Raw genomic sequence first — 23,179 nt, forward strand, 5'->3', positions numbered from 1 at the left:
CTGCAGGTACACACGTACCTGTACAGACATCAAGGCCTCTAACAGGAAGTAGTCTTATTATGCCAGCATAAGGCCCAGGTGGAATTTCTTATCCAAAATCCTGAACCCCAAACAAAGAAGGGTTTTGCCTTGTATATGGTTTTAGCCTCTTCGTCTCCCTTATATGGCTACCTGCAAACATTTGATTACATATTCTAATGTTACATGGGGGGCACAGTATTGATACAGTACTGCGGATGCGAAGGTAGTTAACTGAAGATATATATTTCTCACACACGTACTGAGCCGTCCAATGTCTGGCGAAGGTTAACAGCATGCTCTGTACTCACAAGCAGAACCTGAAGTGGTTCCATCCATTGGAGAAAGAGTTAGTAGAGCTGTAGTTGGTACCTACTGGGCCAGCACTGCCCCTGTTCCGGCTTCACGGCCGTCCTGGGAGGCCCTCGCCACTGCTCAGCTCATTTGGTAGAGAGGACGCCCCACATGCCCAGGATCACACAGCCCACCAGGGTGCCTGCACCCAGCGCGATCCCGACACTGGAACCCCGGCGCTCACACGCCTGCCCAGGAGTGAGACCCGGAGAGGTCTCACGTGCAGCTGGTCTGTCGCTCTCAAATGCTGATACTGAGAGCGCTTATCCCACCCAAGTTCTCTGAGCATATGAATAGATTGTGACCCACGTGGTCTGGGTCTTTCCTGGGTCCCAGCTGATCCAAGAAGTGAAAAATGTTCGGCAGACGCATTTTTGGCGCTGCGCTTTTTTGATGTCTGCTTTCATAAAAAATCGGTCTCCTTGAATTTGTTCTCCATTCCCAAGGCCGCCAGCCCAGTCGCCTGCTCTCTCCCAGCACACTCACGAGGGTGCTGTTGACAATCCTTGAAGCACCAAGGCCCTCATACGGGGTGGCCTGAGCGCCAGCGTGGTCAGTGAGGCTGTGTGTGGTCTGACCGACAGGCGAAGTCTTTTCCCCTGAAATCATCGCTCTTACATCATGAATGCAGGGAGAAGGGGTACACGGTCCAGAGTCCATGCTGCCATGACCTGCTTCAGGGCTGGAGGGCAGGGGCGTGGCGACTCGCGTCTCAGCCACTCACCCATCTGCACGGTGTCCAGCGGCACAGCCCGGCTCACCGGCACAGCCCGGCTCGGTCTCCTGCTCTGGCTTCGGACTGTGCTGCCGCTTGAGACACAGGAGGCGGGGCGAGTCCTGACAGCAGGGCGGCATCGGGGTCATCAGGTGATCCAGAGACTGTGTCCATCAGAGGCGCACAGAGAAGCGGTGGTCCGGGGCTGCGCTGGGGGGAGCTGCCTGGTGGGCGGGCGTGGGGGTGGGAAACAGGAGGCGTTCAGAGGGCTCCTGGAAGCCCAGGGCGCTGCCTGTCTCCGCTCTACCCAGCCCGCGTTTGGCCCATAGCACAGACACAGACGCTCTGCTCCTAAACTGCCCTAGGCTCCTTTTGCCTACCAGAACCGGCATGAAGGGAGGGCGAAGAACCAAAAAAACCGAATTGTCATGCACCCGTGACATTCGGCTGTGCCGTCCTAAGTACTTTTCCTGGGTCAGGCTGCGCCCGCCCACCTGCCTCCCACGTCTCACAGCAACGTCTTGGATCTGCCCACTGCTCTGCCTGGCTTGTCTGTTTCCCCAGCTACTGCCCCAAGCAGGCTAGCCTTCATTCCTTCCACAGATATTTCTTGAGAGGCTCCTATGTTTAGGGTTGCTCACTTGGGCAATAAAATCACAATACCTTTTATCTGACAATCTGACCTCCCTTCTGTTTTTGGTGCTGGGGATTGAGCAGAGGGCAAAACAGAAAAATCTCTTACATTCTAGACAGGGAGACAGAAATGCACAAAGAAGCTCTGAAGTTGGTGCTGTGGACAAAGATCACGCCGGCATTCAGATTTCCTGCGGGTTCCTTGGGGGAGGGAGGGTCCGGTGTCCTACCTTCGGATCATGCCTGTCTCCTCCTCCTAGCGCCTCTGGCAGGGAGTGCCCCTTGAAGTCACTGGTTTTCTGGCCAGTGTCTAGAGGACAGCCAGTTCCCCACACCTCGCTCCCCAAGGTGAAGAACCAAGTATTTGGAGGTAGAGCAGCGACCCGTGCCGTCAGCTCTGCTCATGTCTTTGGACCAGGATGGGACCAGTGTGCACCACAGAGGGGAGTTCTGTGTTGTGGACAGCGCTTCTGCCACGACGTGCCCCATCGGAGCCCCGGGATACTCAGCATTTGTACAATCACGCGCCTTCCCAGAAACCACCGCTGGACAGGAGGAGGCAGGTGGGGATGCTGTTAAAAGAAATGGAGAATTTGCATGTGTGTTGTTCTGCCTGCTCAACTTAGACCCTTTGCAAATGAGCTAGATAATGCCTGGGAAATCCCCTTTTCTGTGTTTTTTTTTTTTTTTTTTTTTAGCACTACTTAGCATTTCTTGAGGAAAGAGTCTGTTCATCTGTTTAATATTTTAAACAGATTAAAATATGTTAAATTATTTTATCTAATAATTTTGCTACCTTGTATGAAGTACTGCTGCCTGCTATGTGCTCAGGAAAAAATGTGAAAGACTAAAACTGTTTAAAATAAAAAGCACTGGGTGCGCAGGTTAGTGTCTTAGGACACAGTGGGCTAAGCAGCAGCTTGGAACGCCTGCATCCCGTAGGCAGAGTGCCTGGGATGAAGTCCTGTCTTCAGTTCCGAGCCAGCGCCTTGCTGATGCGCACCCTGGGAGGCAGCAGGTGATGGCTCCAGTGGTTGGGTTCCTGCCATCCACCTGGGAGACTCTGATGGAGTTTCTGGCTCTTGGCCCAGCCCCAGTTATTGTGGACATTTTGGGAGTGAACTTACTGGTGCCCACCACGGGCTGGATGCTAAGCAGAATTTAGAACAAGCACACACATAAAAGTTCATTTCGATAGCCCAGCTCTTGTCTCACATTTCTTGTTGATCTGGAAGGGTCAGGGCCCAGGTTAATAGTGAATTCTCCATTTTCTAAGTGGGAAACTAGACAGAGAGACAGTGCATGGCTTAGCCAAAGCCGTTAGAATAAAGAGAGGTGGGGGGCTCAACCTCAGAGTGCTTCTTTACTTATTTTTTAAAGACTGTTGGATTTTTTTTTTTTTTTTCTGTTTTGAGGCAAACAGAGAGGTCCCATCTGCCAGTTCACTCCTCAGATGCCTGCCATGGGAACTCAGGACTTCATCCAGGTCTCCCATGTGGGTGTCAGGAACCCAACTCCTTGGGCCCTCACCATGACCTCCCCAGAAGGCACTGGCAGGAAGCAGGAAGCAGACTGGAGCTGAGACTTGGGCGTTCAGATGTAGTGTGCGGGGGCAGCTGAGACGCCCACCGCAGGACTAGGGGCTCCCGCCCAGACTGCATTCAGGCCCTCAGGTGCAAGGCGGTTCTCAGCAAAAACCCCTTCTTCTGAGTGGAGGAAGAGGAAAAATTCCCACCCATCCCCCAATCCCAGCTTCCGTCCTGTTTTCCCAGCAGTGATCCTGTCTGTCCCTTCTCCTCCTGTCCATATTGGCCCTGGACCCCGGAGGCTTTTTTTCCTTTTTTTTTCTGTTAGTGATACAGAAGGTTTCCTAGTTGCTTAACTACCCGTGGGGGAGTATGGGGCGAAGCTGGAAGCACTGTCCTTGTTGGGCAATGGACTGCCCTGCCACTGGACCAGACCAGTGATGCTGGGGGTCCCGAGGCACCCGCAGCGCGTGACCCTCGCCTGTCTCCCTCCGCAGGAAGCAGGCACGGCCCCTGTGACGCAGGTGCTCCTCTCCCGAAGGAATTCCCTGGGGCGGCAGTTCTGACCTCACTCTCACTGCTGCTGGTGCTTCTCCTGGCGGCCGCGGTTGGCTTCATCTGGAAACTGCACCGAGAGAAAGAGCAGGAACGCGGGAGCAGAGGTAAAGTCCTCGGAAGACCAAGGCCGTGAGGGCCAGAGAGCATGGAAATGGGACTGGACGGGGGAAAGAGAGAGGCTCGGTAAGGTCTTCTTCCCGAGCTGCTTCCTGTGGTCTTTCCACTCAGCCCCACCAGCCCCCCCTGTTGACTCTGTCCCAGCTACAGCCTTGCCCGGGCCCCAGAGCTCCGTCCCGGGGGCTCCTGCAGGAAGGGGGTCCCACGTAGGAGACCACACCTGAGACAGCCTTCCCCGAGGAGCCTCGCTGCTCTGTGGTGAACACTGCCGATTTGTCTCCTGTCCTTTTGCAGAGAAACTCCAGAGAGAGCTCCGTAAGTTCCGCGCCTCCCTCTCTTCTGAGTAAGACCCGAGTCCTGGCGCCACGCCAGCCTTCTCACGCGCTTTCTTTGTTCTACTTCAGGCTGGAGAAAAGCCCAGAAAGTGGACGGTAAGTAGCCGTGGCTTTTCCCCTGCAATTTTGCCTGCCTCGGTGACTAGATGCCTTTATCTTGACTCTTTCCCTGGGGCCTTCCTCTTACCCAAGGCAGACTTAATCCATAGTCCAATCTCGCCTGGCTATCACCCCACACACTCACCAAATGTTTTCAGGCCCAAACCCAGCTTCATACCCTTCCTGTCAGCCTGCTCTTCTTCCTGTCGCTTGACCGTCTACCCAAGTGGGCTCCTTTCTCTCCTCCTGCCCAGGACAGGCCTTTTCTCAGGCAGGCACCACTCCTCCAACTTCCTCTTCTATCTTCTTCTTCTATCACAAATTCCCATGGAGCGTCTCTCAACAGCAGTCACCCACAAACCACGCACCCTCTCCTGGGCTCCCGCTTCCCTTCCGCCGAGAGCTTCTGCTGCTGCTCCGTTCATTTCAAGAGGTTCAGCTTAACTGAACATCAGGACGCAGACAGGAAGTCTGAAAACAACCAGCATGCCCAGCACATTGCTTCCCGGAAGTCTCAGAACAGAAAACGCACAGGGCCTTCTGTCGAGGGACAAATACTCTGCCACCCCCCGAAAACTGCCCGTGCCCTTGGACTTGGCCTCGCAGCCAGGGAGTCCGTCCGTCCATGGCGCTGTTCTGTCTACACGGTCCTCCCCGCATCGCTCGCCCTCCTCTCTGCCTCTCCCGGTTCTTTCCCCCCTCCTAGGCAGTTCAGTGCTGGGATCTCTTTTCACAGTGCACATACTCTCTAAGCTTCAATCTGTTTCCAGAGCTCTCGCCCATAAGCTGGCCCTTCCAGCCGCTGGGTCCTGGCTCCTTAGTGCTGTGCCCACTCCTTAAACTCAAGGGCCTCTAGACTCCCAGAAGCACCTCACAGCCAGTGCACCCAACACCAAACTGCACCAACCCTGGCCGGCTCTTTGTCCGAGCACAGGACACCACCGTCCAGTCATTTTCAAAGCCTCTCGATCTCTCCCACCCGCCGGAGCTAGCCAATAGCCATTTTCCCTTCTTTCAAGCACTGCTGCTCTCTGCTTAGAGTGTGGACCCTGGAGCTGGGCCACTTGGGCTCAAGCCAGCCCAGCTGGTAACCTGCTGTGTGGCCTTAGGTGAGTTATTCAGCCTTGCTGGGCCTTGGCTTGTCGGCTGTAAAATGTGGGGAGTACGAGTGTCTACTTCCCCATGTTGTGAGTGTGGTTAATGCCCGTCAGGTCCTAAGGGCAGTGCCAAGACCAGGGCGGGATCTGCGCAGGTGTCAGCTGTTGCTAGGCCACTCCCCTCTTCTCTAACCCTCGAACGTCACGCGCCCATCAGTTCCCGCCTGGAATGTCACCGTCGCTTTGTGCCCAGTGCCCTGGCTCTCCACTAAGGACACTAGGCAGATGTCATCATCGTTACAAAGAGCACAGTGCCAGTAGAACCCCATGCATCCTCTCCCCCACACCTGCCCCTCTATGATCATCAAACGTACACATTTCCTCCTGCCAGACTTCTCCAAGACTTTCCCTTCGGTCTTGAGCTAACCCCTAACTCCACAGCCGGCACCTGCTGATGCTGTCTCCTGCGGCACCGGTGCAGGGATCATAACTGGATCTTTCAAAACAGAAGGCAGGGACATTTACTGAGGTGAATATGCACAGGTTCTGTGCTAATCCCTCTCCAGCGAACATGAAACAGGTCCCACGTGTGCTGCAGATGAAGAAACCGAGACCCTGGTGGGGGGAGGTGTAATTAGCAGGCTTTGAGTTGCATGGCTAGTGAGTCATGGCTAACAACAGCTAGATGTAGAAAAGGACTGTGAGCCAGCAGGCAGTGAGCCATGGCGCCTGGGACATACGGAGGGCTGCTCAGAATAAGCTCTAAAGAAAGTCTATATTCTGAGTCCCTGATGGCAGCAAGAGGTGAACTAATACCAATGAGAGACAGATATTCCCTGACAAGGCTAGTGAAGTGAGAGACAGACTGAGAGACAGACTTCTGGACAGCTGGCCACGCTTGTCACAGGCAGGACACTGCAAGAGGAGATGGGCCGTGACACCTGTCTAACCACAGGCGTGTGTGGATCACGGCCACAGAGCAGAGCAGGGAGGGCCCAGGACTGGGTCCCAGGTGTCGGCAGTGTCATGTGACCTGGTGCGTGCTGGGGCCGTGCAGAAGGGCCTGTTTCCTCTGGCCCCACACCTGGACACCAGGAGTGTGAAAAGGGGAAGCCACGTAAGCACCAGAGCTGAGTGAGGTGGGCCAGGAGAGGCAGCGCCGGCACCAAGGATTGGGACATTGACGGCTCTGGTACTCACTGCTCTTTCCATTGCAGATTGGAGAAAAGCCCGGGCCTGTGCTGGTGAGTGGCCATTTAATTCCCAAGGCCTGAAGACGCCATAGGATAGGTCGTAGTGGCTTCTCTCCACCGTCCGGCTGCAGCCAGGCCCTGGCTGAGCTCCATGAACCCAGCTCAGCACCTGGGGCTCTTTCCTTCCCAGAAGTGCACATGCCAGGTCCTGTGCAAAGCCCTCCCCTCCCACTTTCTCTCAGGTCTCTCTGCCCCTCAGTATTTTCAGCTGACACAGTTCCTCCACGTACATGACCCATTCTCACAGAGGTCAAGTGCATCTTGGAGGAGACCCAGCACCTCCAAGCTCCTCTCCCCTCAGAACACAGGTGCCACCCCCTGAAAGGGTCCCATGCAGAACCCTTGGAAGGAGGGAGGAATTACATCATGTAAATTTTTAAGATTTTATTTGCTTATTTGAAAGTCAGAGTTATAAAGAGAGGGAGAGACTGAGATCTTCCATCCACTGGTTCACTCCCCAGATGGCCATAATGGCCAGAGCTGAGCCAATCCGAAGCCAGGAGCCTGTGTCTCACACACAGGTTCAGGGGCCCAAGCGCTGGGGCCATCTTCTTCTGCTTTCCCAGGTCATAGCAGGGAGCTGGATCAGAAGTGGAGCAGCCGGGACTAGAACCGGCACCCATATGGGATTGCCAGGTTGCAGGTAGTGGCTTTATGCGCTATGACACAGTGCCTTCTTAAGTAGCCAACATTGCAAGCAGCGCAATCCATCAAACACAAGGCACAGGTCTGAATGCTTTAACTGTGTTATCCCTTCATTTATTCTAGCAACAGCCTCAGAGGGAGGGGCCACTGTTATGCCAATGGGGGAAATGAATCCACAAGATGGGGGAAAAAATCTTGCTCCAAGAAAAAAAAAAAATGCCTTGCTCCAAGTCACACACCTAGGAAGCGGTGATGCCAGGATGTAAGCTCAGGGAGTCCGTGCCAGGCACTGTAGTCTTTAAGGTACTTAGTTAGCTGAAGATTTGCTTATTTATTTGAAAGGAAAAGGTATAGCGTAGCAGGCTGCCCACGGGTCTGCCTGGAAGTGGCAAAGCTTCTCCCAGGCACCGAGGAAGACTGAGAAACATCACACAGCTGTGTCCCTGGAGGGAAAAGGAGCCACAATTTGGTGAACAATTCGAGTTTCTCCCATCTGAGTCTTCTGAGTCTCACTGCCAGCTGCTGGCTCACCAACACACAGCGGCTGCCTCCTGGGCCCTGCTGAAGTCCGGCAGAGAAACACAAGGGACACAGCGCAGTGACACGGAGCGCTTTGCAGGAAGGCTGAGGGAGAGGAGACAGGTGCAGGAGAGGGATTCCCGAGTAGCTAGTCTGCTTCCAGGCCTTGGAATTCCAGCTTTCAGGAACTTGGAGTGTCTGCTCCTGGTGAAAGTGGCGGCTGTCCCTGTGGGTCTTGGAGGCTTGCCCTTGAGGGCACGTCGCGGGGAGATGCTATCACTCCAGCTCTTGAGCAGGGGCAGATCACTGGGGTCCCCCTTTGCCCAGTCCCTGAGGGTCCTGAGATGCCAGAGTTGACCTGGGGCTCTCTCTCTCCTCCTCCTCTCACAGCCACTGTGACTCTTGATCTAGACACCGCCTTTGCTGAACTCTTTCTGTCTGAGGATCGCCGAAGCGTGCAGCGCAAAATCATACCACAGCATCTCCCTGAAAAACCAGGAAGGTTCCTGCATGACCCCTGTGTGCTGGGCCACGAGGCCTTCTCTTCGGGGAGACATTACTGGGAAGTAGAAGTAGGGGATAGGACTTTCTGGGAACTCGGGGTCTGTGAAGATCATCTGGAAAGGGCGTGGGCAATCCAAGAGTCACCTCAACATGGAGTCTGGGCCTTAGAACTGTATGGGAATAAGTACCAGGCCCTCACCTCCCCACGGACCCTTCTCCCCCTGGGCGAGCCCCTTAGGCGAGTGGGGATCTTCCTGAACTATGAGGCTGGGGATGTGTCTTTCTATAATGCGGCTGATGGGTCTCACCTCTACACTTTCCCCCAGACCTGCTTCTCTGGGCCCCTCCGCCCTTTCTTCTGCCTCTGGTTCTATCACCCAGCCCCCCTGACCATCTGTCACTGAGGCCACGGTGGGTGGGGATTTTCAGTTGAGCCTGCAGGACAGACCGCTGCCTGGAGGTGAGGGATGGCTTCAGGGACGGCAGCCTGGGCTCCCTTCCTGGCCAGCTATGGAGGCTGAGCCGCTCTGGCCTTGCTCTCAAGAGTGCAGCCCTTTGGTTCCCATTCTTCATGTGGGGAGTCCTGGGGCTCAGTGATGCCGAGAGCCCATGGGGGACAGTGCAGCACCCCAGGGTCCCGTCAGGAAGGTTCATCTGATGTCACCATTGTAGCTAGAAACTAAAAAATGAACCTCAGAGGGAAACAAAGACAAGAAATCCTGATAGAAAGACAGGGATGGAGAGGGAGGTCTGACCTTGATCTCCTCTCACCGTCATGAAGAGGACAGGGTGCACCAACACGCTTGTCTTGAGCGCGTGCCTCAGAGAACAGCAGCAGGAAGCGGATCTGGGTGGGGCTCTGCCATTCCAGCTTTTCCTACAAATGCTTCATCTGTTTTGACCCACCTGGGACCCAGCAGACAATGAAGTGCATGGAGAAGAGTCACCTCACCAGAGCAGCCCGCTGGTCTGGGACTTGGCTGTCCACCTGCGTTCTTCCATCTAATGCCAGATAATACCGTCTCTGAGAATCCAATAAATCCTCTATCAAACAATTTCAATATCGTTTGCATTGCCTTCACCCCAGATGGCTCAATATTCCTTTTCCAATTTGCAGATTTGTTTATTCCTCCTCCCCACAATAGCTTTCTGCTGAAAGTATTTCCCTTCACCAGTTAAGGGCATTTGGACTAGCATTTAAGATGCTGCTTGGGATGCCTGCATCCCACAGCAGCCCACATCCCAGAGTGCCAGGGTTTGAGTCCCAGCTCTGTTCTGGGCTCCAGCTTCCTGCCAATCGGAAGCAGTGGAGCAGTGGTGATGGCTCAAGTAATTGAGTCCCTGTCACTAACACAGGAGACCCAAATGGAGTTTCTGGCTCCTGGGTTCAACCTGGCCCAGCTCCCGTTGTTGCAGACATTTGGGGAAAATCTCTCTCTCTTTCTCTCTCTCTGTCTCTGCCTTTCAAAAGAAAAAGATGAAACCCCCTGGGGGCTGTGCTCAGTGCTTTGGGTTGATTTTACTCAACTAATTCCGACAACAGCCTTGGGAGAAAACACCTGTGAGGCATTTTCACCTTGCAGGTATGGAAGCTGAAGGAGGGCAAAGTTGAGTAGTTTGTTAGCTCATGCTGTAGGTGGTGCTGCTGGGGGATATTCAGCCTCTGTCCCTGACCAACTTCCCGTTTTTTGCTGTCTTACTGTCCCCTTAGAAAAGCATCATGTGTGGCCCTGTGGTGGCCCACCCAGGGGAGAGATGGCAGGGTGGAGGACACACCCCCTCTTGATTCCTTCCCAGCTGATTGTCAAAGCCATAGGCCCCACAATCCTTTGGGTTGGCTTCCCGGGGTGTATTGGTTGGGAGAATTCTCTCACAGAAACTGTCTCGCACAGAACTGGGGAAGGGACTAGAGACTAAAATCAATAATGGAAAACAGCTGTGCCCACCCATATCTATGAGGTGTGATCATGGAGCCAGAACCAATCTCCCTGCATACTTGGTCTTTGATAAGCATAGCAAATAACCCAAAGATGGTCTATGAAATAATATAACTTGAGAGAAGTTAGAAGAACTTTGGGGGCATTTTTCACTGCATGTTCAGTCTGCCTCCAGGACAGGGGTACATCCACCACAGGTCACTGGTGGATGTTAAACCCATTCCCTTTTAACTGATACATGCTAAGCAAAAGCCAATATTCTCACCACTTATCCCCTAACCTGACACAGGTCAAGTTCTGTTTGTTCAGTGAACTTGTCCGTGATGCTCACTCTTCTGCTGGCCTTTTTCTGCACTCCAAGCCTGCCTGCCACAGCAGAATGGTCCACGCACGCATTCCACTCCCCGTTTTCAGTTCACTGCATTGTGACATTTGTACAACATCTTTATCAGATCAATTTTCTATTGCTGCCATAAAGAACTACCACAAATGAACAGACTTAAAGCAATGAATTCTTGTGCAGCAAATTAAGCCTCTGCCTGCAATGCCCACATCCAATATGGGAGTGTCAGTCTGAGTCCTGACTGCTCCACTTGTAATCCTGCTTCCTGCAGTGGATGATGGCCCAAGTCCTTCGGTTCCTGCCACCCTTGTGGGAGACCCAGACAGAGCTCCTGGCTCCTGGCTTCAGCCTGGCCCAGCCCTGGCTGTTAGCACATTTGGAGAGTAAACCAGCAAATGGAAGATCTCTCTCCTCCTCCCTTATCAGTCTGTCTTTCAATTAAATAAATTATCTTTTTAAACAATTCCATATGGCTGCCAGTTCTTGTCCCTGCTGCTTCTCTTCCAATCCAGCTCCCTGCTGTGGCCTGGGAAAGCAGCAGAAGATGGCCCAAGTCCTTGGGCCCTTGCACCCATGTGGGAGACCCAGAAGAAGCTCCTGTCTCCTGGCTTTGGATCGGTCCAGCTGTGGCCTTTGTGGCCATTTGGTGAGATCTTTCTGTCTGTCTCTCCCTCTCACTGTCTGTAACTCTAGCTCTCAAACAAATAAATAAAATCTTTTTAAAAAAGATCTATATCTTTCATTCCATCTAGAAGGTCCCTTTGCCATGTAATATATCATATTCATGAGTTTATATATTTACAAGCTTCACAGTGGACAGCCTGGGTGGAGGGGGGTGCTATGTAGCCTACCAAACTTTCTTGGGAGGTATTCCAGAAACACAAGTTCAGAAATAAAGTGAAACGGAGATGGGAGAAATCCAACTAAGTGACAAATGCTTTAAGTACTCATTACTGAGTTGGTTACCATGTGGACTAGCAGGCTCAATTCCACCCAGGACTCTGTCTGTATGAAATTATGGGATGTACTTCAGGATCTTCCTAAGGGATTGGGATCCTAGGTCACTTATGCACCCTTCTTATCCTCCTTTGCTTTCTGTATTGCAAAAGAACCAAGCTCACAGGTGTTAGAGAAAGTCTCAGAGGACAACAGAGGCAGGTGACTGAGGTGGGAAGTTGTTATCCTTGCAAGAAAAAGTCTGCCTCAGTTTTTGGTGAACTGAGATGGGCCAAGAGGCTACAGAATGGGCTGTAGTGCTGCTAGGGCCTGCCTCCGGGGATGGAGTGAATGCCTGGCCGCTCACCTCCAAGCCTAGCAACTTGAGACCTCTGAGTTTGGAAGGAGGGCTGACCCTGCCCACCTCCTCACTCCATGCCTCCCACCCCTACCCCTGCACACATCCCTTGGGCATCTCAAGGTTTTGGAAAAAAAGGAATGAAAAAGAAGAAAGAAAATAATCCTGCTTCTGAGCAAAGAAAAAGGAAATAAGATGACCGGATCAGCTCAAAAGTCTATTTCTCTACTTACTGGTTTTTGGTTTTTTTGTTTGTTTGTTTGTTTGTTTGTTTTCCTTTTTCCTCAAACTGTTTCTGTGTATTCTACCTGGTAACTGATGACAGATCAGGCTCAGGCACACCATTGGCTGGCAGACCCACTGGCTAGATTGCAAAGCATTCCGTGGTGATGTTGGCACTTCAGATGCCTTGAGGGGACGGTTCAGAGGTCCCGGCCCCGCAGTTCTGGACACCTCCACCAATGGCAGACAGAAAGGGGCTTTGTCTCCTCTTTCCTGACTGCTTGTTTCCTGGTGCTGACCGTGCCCATGGGTGGTCGCAAAGAAGAACCTCCGAGGATCATCCTTTGTGTGTCAGAGGAGAAAAGAAGATGCAGAGGTTAATTCTAGAAGGCAGAAAGGGAGGGGATGTGCTCTCATTTCGTGGGGGTGGGGGTGGGGTGGAGGGGTGCTTGTAGGTGGGGGTCGAAACCTGCTAGAGAGGAAAGCTGGGTCCCCGGGAGCTGGAGCCCACCTGTGGGGAGGTGGCCCTTCCGCCTGTCCTCTTTACCTGGGTCACCTGGCCTGATCTACAGGGAGGAGGGGGTGCAGGGAGGAATATCGAGTGACCTCTGGAGAAACCGGACTCTCAAAGAAGAGAGTGGAAAACTGCCTGCCTTGTCGTGCTGCTCTTGGCTTCTTGCACGGAAGGTTTACCAATTCCACCCACTGAAACATGCCTGAACCATGGGACAGTGGGGCTGCTGCCCAGACCGGAGCTGAGGCGCTGATGAGACCAGAAGGGGTGACAGGAACGTCTGACCTACACGACAACTGTGGCCCCAGCTTTCCTCACAGACTTCTCTGTGCCCCTAGGCCTGTGGTCCCTCCCTGTCCTGGGTGACTCGTCCTGGGCACTGATGCAGCCAGCTGCTTCCCTGCCGGCCTCCCTTCTCTTCTTCTCCGCTCTCAGCCTGTGTGCCCAGGTCTCAGGTAAGGATGTGTGCCGCTTGCTCCTAGCAGCTCCTCAGAGAGCAACCTTGCCCCTTCGCTCTGCAGACGAAGCTCCAAGGACTGCAGCAGCACCGGGTCCTCACCCAGCCTCGTCCTCACTCTGAGCGCTCTCCTCCTTCTCACCCTTGTTACAATGTGCGTGCTGGTTTATACCAGCACTGCCCAACAGCAAAGCAGTGAGAGCTACAAGCGCCCGCTGCACATACAGCTGCAGATCTCCAAGCAGCAACATTTCAAAAAGTGAAAAGAAGTGGATGCAAAAATGTTATTAATACTTAACCCAAATCACCAAATATTAATCTTTATATGACTACTTAATGAAAGATATCACCAATGTAATATTTAACATTAATAATTCTAAATATTCAAGATCCAGTGAACACTTTGCATTTACCACCCATTTCCAGTGAAACTACCTGGTGAATATTCTATTAGAGAGCTCAAGTTTGTCCTGCATGCAGGTACTAATCTAGACTGGGGACTAGACGGGAAAGCCCTTAGCCCTGGGTGTAGGGGATGTTCAGCGTGATTCTCTGAGGTTCCTTGCCCGAGAAGCATTAGCTGTTTCAAAAATGGCTTCCCCAAGGCTGCTGCCCTCCAGCCAGGCCCCCAGAATCCTCAGTCCTGTGGCCGTGAGAAGCCTATGTTCCCTGGAACAACTACTTCCTTTCCTGTCTTAGCTATCTGACAGCTGGAGTCCCTGTCTGATCCTACCCCTTCGTCCAGCAGCCCAGTTTACTGTCGTGGGGCCAACCGATCCGATCCTGGCCATGCTGGGAGAAAACATCACGTTAAGCTGCCACCTGTTGCCGGAGAAAAGTGCTGAGGACATGGAGGTGCGGTGGATTCGGTCTCAGTTCTCCCCTGCAGTGCTCGTGTATAAGGGCGGACGAGAGAGACCAGAGGAGCAGATGGAAGAGTACCGAGGAAGAACCACCTTCGTGAGCGAAGACATCGGCAGGGGGAGCGTGGCACTGGTCATACACAACCTCACCGCCCGCGAGGACGGTATTTATCGCTGTTACTTCCAAGAAGGCAGGTCCTATGACGAGGCTACCGTGCGCCTCCTGGTGGCAGGTGCGTCTCTTCATTTTGTTTCCTTGCCTTTCACAAGGTGACTTTGGGGGACAAATTCTCTCCTAATCACGGGTCATCTCAGATCAGCAGATTTTTGCCCAGGTCGGGGGTGCTGAAACAGGGAGGGGACTTCCTGCTGCCCAGTGGCTACCTGAGTGGGTTTGCCCTGCCATCTGTGGCGTCAGCTCTTGAGAATCAGCCCTAGAACACAGCGGAGGGCTCCGGCAGGGGAGAATGGTCTATCCCTGCAGACAGTTCTTAGGTCCACTCAGTCATTGCAACTGAGCACTTTGAGGGTGGCAGGAGCCCTCTCGGGACTTGCTCGGGGACAACTGGAATGAGGATTGTCCACGAGAACAAGGTGTAGACATCTCAGTGATTGAGCAACACCAATCCTACCTTCTACCCCTTTCCCCTCAGTATTGATTGCAGTTGAAGTGACTGATATGCAAATCGCTGATTTCATTAAAGCATGATTAAGCACTGAGACACAATTATGTGCTAAGTCTGGTGCCAATCCTCCCAACCCCCGGATAAAAAGAGAATTCAGCCTGGAGACATTGGGCAAGGGTGCAAAGTAGATGTGGTATTTTAAATGGGGGTTTCTAGGAATGCATTAATAATGGCTTTAAGGGGTTGGTGTTGTGGTGTAGCAGGTCAAGCCACTGCCTATGACACCAACATCTCATATAAGCACTGGTTGGAGACCCAGCTTCTCTTGCTTCAATCTAGCTCCCTGTTAATGCACCTGGGGAAGCAGTGGAAGATGGCCCAAGGGCTTGGGCCCTGGAATGGAGTTCCAAGCTCTCAGCTTTGGCTGAGTCTTCGTCCAGGCCCAGCCTTGGCTGTTGTGACCATTTGGGGACTGAACTAGCAGATGGAAGATCTTTATCTCTCTCTCTCTCTCTCTCTCTCTCTCTCGCTCTCCCTCTCTCTGTAACTGTGCCTTTCAAATAAATAAGTAAGTCTTTAAATAATAATTTTAAACAATATAATAAATATAACTTTAAACAATAATAACAATGGATTTAAGGGATGACCTCACTCCGTGGGTAAGTGTATTTTGCCTTAAAAGAAGCATCCGAAGACTGAAAGACTGCTAAGACACAGAAGACTGTGGTGGCCTGCCAGTCCCTGAGAGCGTGGAGTGAAGTTTGGGGAGTGTGAGAGTTCCCAAGGGGCTTCAGACTGTGAGTGGTGGGAGGCTGCATCTTCCGCTCCTAAGGAGTCTTGTATCTGATCGTACAGAACATCAGGGAAGGCGAGGTTCCCCACCTCTGTGTCCTGACTGTCCCAGCAGCCTGCACTGACAACCCATGTGTGGGGCAGGAACTCTCCATTCTTCCCCTTTCAGTAGGACCCTGGCCCTGTCTGGCCTGCCTTGCTCTTAATTCATTGTTGGGGAATGTTTTGTTTGTTTGTTGTTTTTTTCATTTGTTCTGTAGTTGAGTGACTGGTTTTTGTCCCCCAGTTTGCCTTTTCTGGACCCCACAGAAAGTGTCAGAGAACTTTTTTCCCCTCAAGTTTGCCGAGTTACTTTGATTCTAATTGCACTTTAAGATTTCTGTATGAAGTGCTTTCTCTCTCCCTCTTTTTCTTGGCAAAAATCAAAAGAACAGGAAGCACTGGACTTAAACGAATGTGTTAATTTGCTGTCTTCAGTATAATTTTTTGAGTAGGCTTATCAAAGCCTTAACTGCTCAAAAGAGGTTTAGATACTCACACACGGCTAATGGCTAACAGGTCTCCCAGGACCATGAACTTGCAGCTCCTTCATATTTGGTCATCTCCCTCAATGGCCACTCTTTTAAAGAAAGAATATAAACAGAAAAGCATCTGGCTTCTTAGGATTTCTTGTGATGGTCTTTTTGAAGAGGTGACATGGTTACCAAGAGCACCCAGATCTTTCTAATACACTAATATTCTCAAAGACGATAAGAAAATCACCTAACTGAGCTCCTGGGAGGTAAACATCTGTGGATCAGGATAAGGGTTGGTTTTGCCAGCCGGCTTTGCCCATTCTTCAATAAAAAGCAGTCTGCTTTAGGTTAGGGGATAGATGTGGTGATGGAAAGCTCTGAACTAGACAGAAAGGATGGTGTCTTGATGTCACAATATGTCTTAAGACTCTACCAAGCTGGCAGGCTTCGGTCTTTGCATTCTAGAACTTTAGGAAACTGGGGTCCACCTACCAGTCATCCCAGAGGCTGAGAGTGAAATCCTAAACTTGTCTGTCTCTGGACACACCTGCCTGGAAATGAGAAAAGCAAAGTCCATGGCTGAATAAATGGAAATTAAGAATGTGTATCAGACACACGGATGTGTGATACCATGATGGGACCCCTAGGTGGAGCTCACAGAAAGCACGCAATGTGACACTCGGACGCTGAGACATCTTGATTTACTCGGCATCTTGGTTTCCTGATCTACATCAAGGTCAAGTTTCTTTCTTCTTCCCCTTCATCCCTCCTCCTTGCTCCCCAGCTCCTTCCCTCTTTTCAAACCTCTCTGCTTCCTTGCTTCACAGAAGTGCAAATGCAGGAAGGTGTGCAACTTGGTGTTTCGTGTCCCCGCGTGCTGCCCACTCGATCCTCTCCAGCCCCAGGGCTGCCCGCCTCGGCCGCTGACCCGAGACACGTTGGCTTAGACGCCCCCTGGCTTTGGCGCTGAGCTTGGTCTCCCTCCGCAGGCCTGGGCTCTCAGCCCGTCGTAGAAATGAAGGACCACGAGGACGGGGGCGTGTTGCTGGAGTGCAGGTCGGAAGGGTGGTTCCCCGAGCCCCGCGCAGTGTGGCGAGGCCCCTACGGCGAGGTCGTGCCGGCCCTGGCCGAGGCGTACATGCTGGATGCAGACGGCCTCTTCACGGTCACCTCCGCTGTGGTGGTCAGGGACGGCTCTGTGAGGAACATGTCCTGCTCCGTCAACAACACGCTGCTGAGCCAGGAGAAGGAGACCGTGGTCTTCATTCCAGGTGGGTTCTCTGCCCCCTGAGACTCAGCACACGGAGGCAGGGTCCTAAGCAGATGGACTGGAGCCTGGGCTGGGGGTGCTGAGTGTGGGTAGCAGAGGTCGCAGGGGGACGGGAATGTGGGTGGAGAGGGTAACGGGGACAGCGGCTGGAGGGGGTGTTTTGGGGCCCTGAGGAGCCTGCCGTGGAAGTGAGGCCCATCCCCCTGTCGCAAGATCAAGTTGTCTGGAGACGCAAGCGTGGGAACCACTTCTCTAAGGACAAATCCCATCGTTTGCTCCCCTGAGGAGGTCCTTGTGCTGCAACTATTCTAAATTTATGTATTTATTGTATTTATTTGAAAGGCAGAGAGACAGATACAAAAAGAGACATAGATGGGGCAGACCAAGCAGAGAGAGAGCGCGCTTCCATCTACAGGTTCACCCCACAAATGCCTGCAACAGCTTGGGCTGGACCAGGCTGAAGCCAGGAGTCTGGAACTCAATGCAGGTTCCTCACACAGGTGGCAGGGACGCAAGTCCCAGAGCCATCATCTGGTGCCCTCCAGGGTGCACACAAGGCAGGGAACTGGCATTGGGAGCAGTGCTGGGACTCGAACCCAGGTGCTCTGATATGGGATGCAGTGTCTCAAGCAACATCTAAACCACTATGCTAAATGCCCACCCCTGCAGCCATTTTTAAGCTTTAAATAACAAAGAACAAGGAGAGTGGTAGGGGTGGGTGGCTATCTACACTTGGTGATGCTGTCTGCTCATGGGATTTCCTAGGAGGCAGCCCGGGGGAAGTTCCCTGTCTACAGATACCTGCGCATCCACTCATCAGATACTCAGCAAGCACCTTCTGTGTTCAAGAAACATAATCACAGAGCCAAAAGTAGGAAGACCCAGGCTGTGGTGGAATTCACATTCTAAGGGCCAAAAACAATGAAATAACTAAAACATGTGATTAAATAAATTGTTATATAAGGTGGTGATGAATAACTAAAACATGTGATTAAATAAATTGTTATATAAGGTGGTGATGAATACTAATGGGAAAATAAAGCAAGGTTGGCATGGGGAGTGCCTGGTGTGTGGAGTGTTGTGGTTTTTAACAGGGTGGCCAGGTGGACTGCCCTGCAAAGACAAGAATTGAGCAATCAAGCAAAGTAGCCATGCAGATAATTGAGATCTGAGCAACCTGCAGAACAGGAACAGGAATATGCACAGGGCCTGCGGTAGGAGCATCTCTGGCCGTTTTGAGGAACCCCAAGGGGTGATGTTGGTGCGGTTGGAATGCAGTGAGTGCAGTGGGAAGAGTTAATTCACAGAAGCAATGAGGCCACAGTACAGGCAGCTCAAGCCCCAAACAGACTTTGCCTTTTAGTGAGAGCCTGGGGCAAAGATTTAGCACAGTCTCCCTTAGGCTGCTCCAGCAGGAACAGGGCAGAACAAGCAGGAGGGCATCACACTACTCCCGACAAGGAGCCCAGGGCAGGGCTCCGATGCGCTGGATCCTTCCCAGGGTGGCTCCTGTATCTCTGCTTTTCTGTCTCCTGACCCAGCCCTGGGGTCAGCCAGCACAGAACGAGCATCTTTCCTATCTGGGGCTTCGGAGGGAGATGTGGACAGAGCAGGAACCCAGGGAGATCTTCCGATGGGCCCCCGGGGAGCACCCGCATCCTAGTCGCCTGTTTCCCACCAAACGGACTTTTCTGACTCCCTTTGCAGAGTCCTTTACGCCAGGCATTTCTGCTTGGATGGTGGCCTTGGCCGTCACCCTCCCTGTTCTGATCCTCCTCGTGGCTGGGAGCATCTGTCTTATCAGGAAGCTCCACAGGGAAAAGGAGATTCTGTCAGTGGAAAAGGAGATTGAACGTGAAGAGAAAGAAATTGCACGTAAGGGCCTGGGGGAAGAGTGTGTGGAAAGGGAAAGGATGCAGATGAGAGAGGAAAGGATAGAGATCAGCGCCCTTCCCAGGACACAGTTCCAACCTGCAGAAGCTGCGACTCAGAAAGGAACGCACAGACAGCAGCAGGGGTTGGAGCGCCCGTGTCCTAATCGTTAATGGCTCAGAGCTTGCACTCAGAGGCCTGGCCACACGCAGCACTTAACTGTTGAACAAAAACAAGCCTAAAAAGTGCTGACCCTGTGTTGCTGCCTGACTACCTATCATTTCTGGTTCCTGACAGAAATTGGGAGGGAGATGCTATATTCGTAGACTAGGCCAGTCTTGTGTCCTTTGATATAAATCCGAATTCTCTTCGTTCTTCTGTTGAGAACATTATTTTATTTATTTTTCAGAGCAACTTCAAGAAGAATTGAGTAAGTCTAGCCTTTCCTAAACTACTCCACGCATGATTTGTGCTCTACTGTGTTGGTCATTATCTCATGATCTTCACCTCTCTGTCACTTGCAGGGTGGCGAAGAACCCTCTTACATGCTGGTGAGTGCCCCTGACGTTCCCTCAGACCCTGGGCGTTCTCCCCACTAGCAAGCCAACAGGTGTCTTTAGGGGAGATAAAGAAGAGGATCCAAGGCTGGGTGGTGGGTAACAGGGGGCCAGGGCACTGGCTCACCGATGCCAGATCCTGGCTCTTCTGCCTGGGAATCCTGGCAGCTCTGGACCAGTCCTCCAATCGACTTCCCAGGATTCTTCTTTTTTAAGCATGTTTTGTTCCATGATTACCAGAGGTCCCCAAGAGTTACATTTCAGTAGTCGTTGCTCCTGGGTCTTGGCTTAATTTGAGAAAAGACAATTCTGTTTATCTAATTGAAACCTGGGGCATAGCATAGTCTCTGCATAACTAAAGATGCACCTGGGGAAAAGGCAACCCCATATCGACTCAGGGTGCATAAAATACGAGAGCGCTTCACAAAGCTCATGGAAAAATGGTATTGAAAGATAAACTTACTTCTATGGGAGGCTTTTTGAAATCCATGCCGTATGCACAGGTCTTCAAAAAGTGCATGAAAATGCATATTATTCAAAAACTATGCATGGATTTAAAAATTGTTTTGCCCCCAAATCAACTTATTTTGTATTCCTTTTTCCACGTACATTTTGAAGTACCCTCATAGACGAGCAGAAATTTCTTCCTTTCTCCAAGATGGCCCTGCCACTCTGCCTATCGCGGGAGGGGAGGGACAGGCAGAAATGCGCCTCCTGGTGAGCATCCTGGCCGAGAGCACACGAATCCAGGCTTCCCCAGATACCAGGCAGGTGAATCTCAGAATTCCCACTCAATCAGTGTGGTGCAGAACGACAAGTTCTCACAATCAGAAATAGCCACTCGAAGCAAAGAGGAAGTCCTTTTGCCCTAGTTGAAAGGTAGAGAAGTAGGTAAGGATGACTGCGGGTGGGTGAAGTCTGCAGGAAGTCGGGGGCCTGATGCATTTCTCTACCCTGATGGCATAGATGGCAGGTCCATGCTGTTAAAAGAAAAACTGGCTGGAAATATGTCCCCATGTGTTTGTCACGCATACCTCCCAGGTTGGCTGCTAGGGACATTTATCCTCCTTCTTTAGCCATTGGAGGATGCCTTTATCAGTTGTTTAAATCAGCTGCCACCTGGTTAAGGCAATGCAGGGGACCAATGAAGAAATCTGTGCTATCCAAGACGCTGTAGTACGAGACTCACCTTAATTTACTCATGGGTTGGAGACTAGAGAATGGGAGGTGAAACCTCCTCGCTCATCTAAGCCAAGCTGAATAATTTATTTTATTTATTTATTTGCAAGACAGAATGACAGAGACAGAGCGAGAGACAGAGAAAGAGGTCTTATACTTGTAGGTGCATTCCCCAAATACCCCAAACAGCTGGGGCTGAGCCAGGACAAAGCCAGGAGCCCAGAATTCCATCTGTGCCTCCCAACATGGGTGGCAGGGACCCAAGCACTTGAGCCGTCACTCGTCACTCGTCACTCGCTGCCTTCCCAGGTGCATTAGCAGGAGGCTGACTGGGAGGCACTTGGCGAGGGGTGCCGGCATCCCAGGCAGAGGCCCAAGCCGGAGACACTAACTAGAGTCCCAGAGACTCTACACCTTGTAAAAAAAAAGGGGTAGCTCGGAGAATGCTGGAAACGGTCTTGGCTCACTTGCAACGCTTTCTGCCACTGAGGACACTGCTCCTGTCACAGGAGAGACAGTGGCCAGCCACGTGGAGGAATCCCCCAGCAGGTGTCTCAGGCGGTCAGGAACCGCCCAATTCCCAGAGGACCCCAGACCTAAACCTAAGACTTCCTCTACAGCTGACGTGGTCCTGGACCCCGACACTGCTCACCCGGAGCTCTTCCTGTCGGCGGACGGGAGAAGCGTGAGGCGCGGCCCCTTCCGGCAGAGCGTGCCCGACAACCCTGAGCGGTTCAGCTGCCGGCCCTGCGTCCTGGGCCGGGAGAGCTTCGCCTCGGGGAGACACTACTGGGAGGTGGAGGTGGAGAACGTGATGGTGTGGGCCGTGGGGGTGTGCAGAGACAGCGTCGAGAGGAAAGGGGAGGCTCTGCTGCTTCCTCAGAACGGCTTCTGGACCCTGGAGATGTTTGGAAACCAGTACCGGGCCCTGGGCTCCCCTGACAAGACCCTCCCCCTGAGAGAGCGCCTGCGCCGCGTGGCCGTCTTTCTGGACTGTGAAGCTGGCGATGTCTCCTTCTACAACATGAGGGACAGATCACACATCTACACGTGCCCCCCGGCAGCCTTCGGCGGGCCCCTGAGGCCCTTCTTCCGGCTGGGGTCTGATGACAGCCCCCTCTTCATCTGCCCGGCCTTCACAGGCGCTCGCGGCCTCGCAGTGCCCGAGGGTGGCCTAATCCTGCACAGGGCAGGGACCCACCACCAGCCCCCACAGCACCAATTCCCTGGTCTCTGTGCCATATAGAGAAGCCCCACCATTGGTCCAGTGTCCCTGGCCGAGAGCAGTCTCTCTTTCCTTTTGGTCACAGGACAACCTTTTGCCACCCTCCTCATATCCACGGCCGCCCCTGCCCCAGTTCTGCCCCTCACAAGGCTGTGGCTTTACCAGCTCATTCGCTTGTAACCGAGGGCAGGGTCCAGTCTTAGGGAACACACTTCACAGCCAAGAACTCGGGAAAGTTGAGGATGGGATGGTGAGAAAATCTGCCACTTTAACATTAGGGCGGTGCTGCTGAGCCACCAGGACAGCAGATGCTGAAGACTTGAGGCAAAGGCCACTGGATGCAGCAGGAGTAAGACAGGGGAGGGGACCACACATGGAAGCCAGAGACAGAGAAAGTGGGACCGGAGGGCTGAGGTTTGGGAGAGAATGGGGGAGATGATGGAGGTGGGTAAGCCCCGTTGCAACAGCTGTGGGTCCTTAGAGCTGATGGCGCATTAACACGCAACCCCCAAGTCACCCAGCCTGCATATCCTAGGCCCAGACCTAGGATGAAGAATAAAAGACAGAGAGGTATCTGAGTCTGGCCCGGCTCCTGTCCCTGTAATGAACAGGAGTCAAGACTCGGTTCTTGAGCACGGCTTGCAGCCCAGGTCCTGGCTGCGCTGGCGAGTGCTGAACCAATCTGCCCAAAGCTCGGTGGGCGAGCTTCTTGGTCTCAGGATGCCTGCAGACACTCACAAAAGCGATGAGGGGGCAGGCATTTGGCACCGCAGTTGAGATGCCGCTTGGATCACCTGCTCAAATACTTGAGTCCTTGGCATCCACATGGGAGACCCAGACTGAATACCAAGCTCCTGGCTTTAGCCTAGCTCAGCCCCACTATTGGGGAGTGAACAGCAAATGAGTGATATCTTTCTACCTTTCAAGTAAAATGAAAATAAATAACATTGCTAAAAAAATTATTGGGGCTGGCACCGTGGCATAGCGGGTAGAGCCACTGCCTGCAGTGCTGCCATCCCATACCGGTGCTGCTTCGAGTCCCCGCTGCTCCTCTTCTGATCCAGCTCTCTGCTAGGGCCTGGGAAAGCAGTAGAAGATGGCCCAAGTCCTTGGGCTCCTGCACCCTCATGGAAGACCCAG

At 52.6% G+C, this 23,179-nt stretch overlaps 2 protein-coding genes across 8 annotated transcripts; both read left to right on the forward strand.

Moving 5' to 3' along the window:
* The first annotated feature begins 1,304 nt into the window (after positions 1–1,304).
* Positions 1,305–11,380, forward strand: LOC103349692 (butyrophilin subfamily 1 member A1). Of its 5 annotated transcripts, XM_008262449.4 has the most exons (6): positions 1,305–2,283; positions 3,744–3,908; positions 4,216–4,236; positions 4,326–4,352; positions 6,670–6,696; positions 8,260–11,150. In XM_008262449.4, the coding sequence occupies exons 1-6, from the start codon at positions 2,124–2,126 to the stop codon at positions 8,775–8,777; spliced, it is 918 nt and encodes a 305-aa protein (XP_008260671.2). In that variant the 5' UTR covers positions 1,305–2,123; the 3' UTR covers positions 8,778–11,150. The 5 variants fall into 5 exon arrangements, 2 of the variants coding, with proteins under 2 accessions (XP_008260671.2, XP_008260672.2); XM_008262450.4 differs by lacking the exon at positions 6,670–6,696 and having other exon boundaries at positions 1,306–2,283; XR_011389044.1 differs by lacking the exons at positions 1,305–2,283; positions 8,260–11,150 and adding an exon at positions 11,166–11,380 and having other exon boundaries at positions 3,631–3,908; positions 4,216–4,352.
* Positions 11,381–12,189: 809 nt separating this feature from the next.
* LOC138843060 (butyrophilin subfamily 2 member A2-like) lies at positions 12,190–22,639 on the forward strand. 3 transcript variants are annotated; one of them, XM_070074865.1, is made up of 7 exons: positions 12,190–13,138; positions 13,886–14,236; positions 16,926–17,207; positions 18,914–19,081; positions 19,488–19,508; positions 19,603–19,629; positions 21,435–22,639. In XM_070074865.1, the coding sequence occupies exons 1-7, from the start codon at positions 13,066–13,068 to the stop codon at positions 22,058–22,060; spliced, it is 1,548 nt and encodes a 515-aa protein (XP_069930966.1). In that variant the 5' UTR covers positions 12,190–13,065; the 3' UTR covers positions 22,061–22,639. The 3 variants fall into 3 exon arrangements, with proteins under 3 accessions (XP_069930966.1, XP_069930967.1, XP_069930968.1); XM_070074866.1 differs by having other exon boundaries at positions 13,889–14,236; XM_070074867.1 differs by lacking the exon at positions 18,914–19,081.
* The last annotated feature ends 540 nt before the right edge of the window (positions 22,640–23,179 follow it).

The sequence above is a fragment of the Oryctolagus cuniculus genome, chromosome 5 (genome assembly GCF_964237555.1).
Source record: "Oryctolagus cuniculus chromosome 5, mOryCun1.1, whole genome shotgun sequence".
Classification (NCBI taxonomy): Eukaryota; Metazoa; Chordata; class Mammalia; order Lagomorpha; family Leporidae; genus Oryctolagus; species Oryctolagus cuniculus.

Excerpts from the sequence above, each read along its gene's own strand:
- LOC103349692 (XM_008262449.4), top strand. The coding sequence starts at position 2,124 with ATGTCTTTGGACCAGGATGGGACCAGTGTGCACCACAGAGGGGAGTTC. Across the intron at positions 2,284-3,743 it reads CGCTGGACAGGAGGAGGCAG|GAAGCAGGCACGGCCCCTGT; the intron begins GTGGGGATGCTG and ends CTCCCTCCGCAG. Across the intron at positions 3,909-4,215 it reads GCAGGAACGCGGGAGCAGAG|AGAAACTCCAGAGAGAGCTC; the intron begins GTAAAGTCCTCG and ends GTCCTTTTGCAG.
- LOC138843060 (XM_070074865.1), top strand. The coding sequence starts at position 13,066 with ATGCAGCCAGCTGCTTCCCTGCCGGCCTCCCTTCTCTTCTTCTCCGCT. Across the intron at positions 13,139-13,885 it reads CCTGTGTGCCCAGGTCTCAG|CAGCCCAGTTTACTGTCGTG; the intron begins GTAAGGATGTGT and ends CCCTTCGTCCAG. Across the intron at positions 14,237-16,925 it reads CGTGCGCCTCCTGGTGGCAG|GCCTGGGCTCTCAGCCCGTC; the intron begins GTGCGTCTCTTC and ends CTCCCTCCGCAG.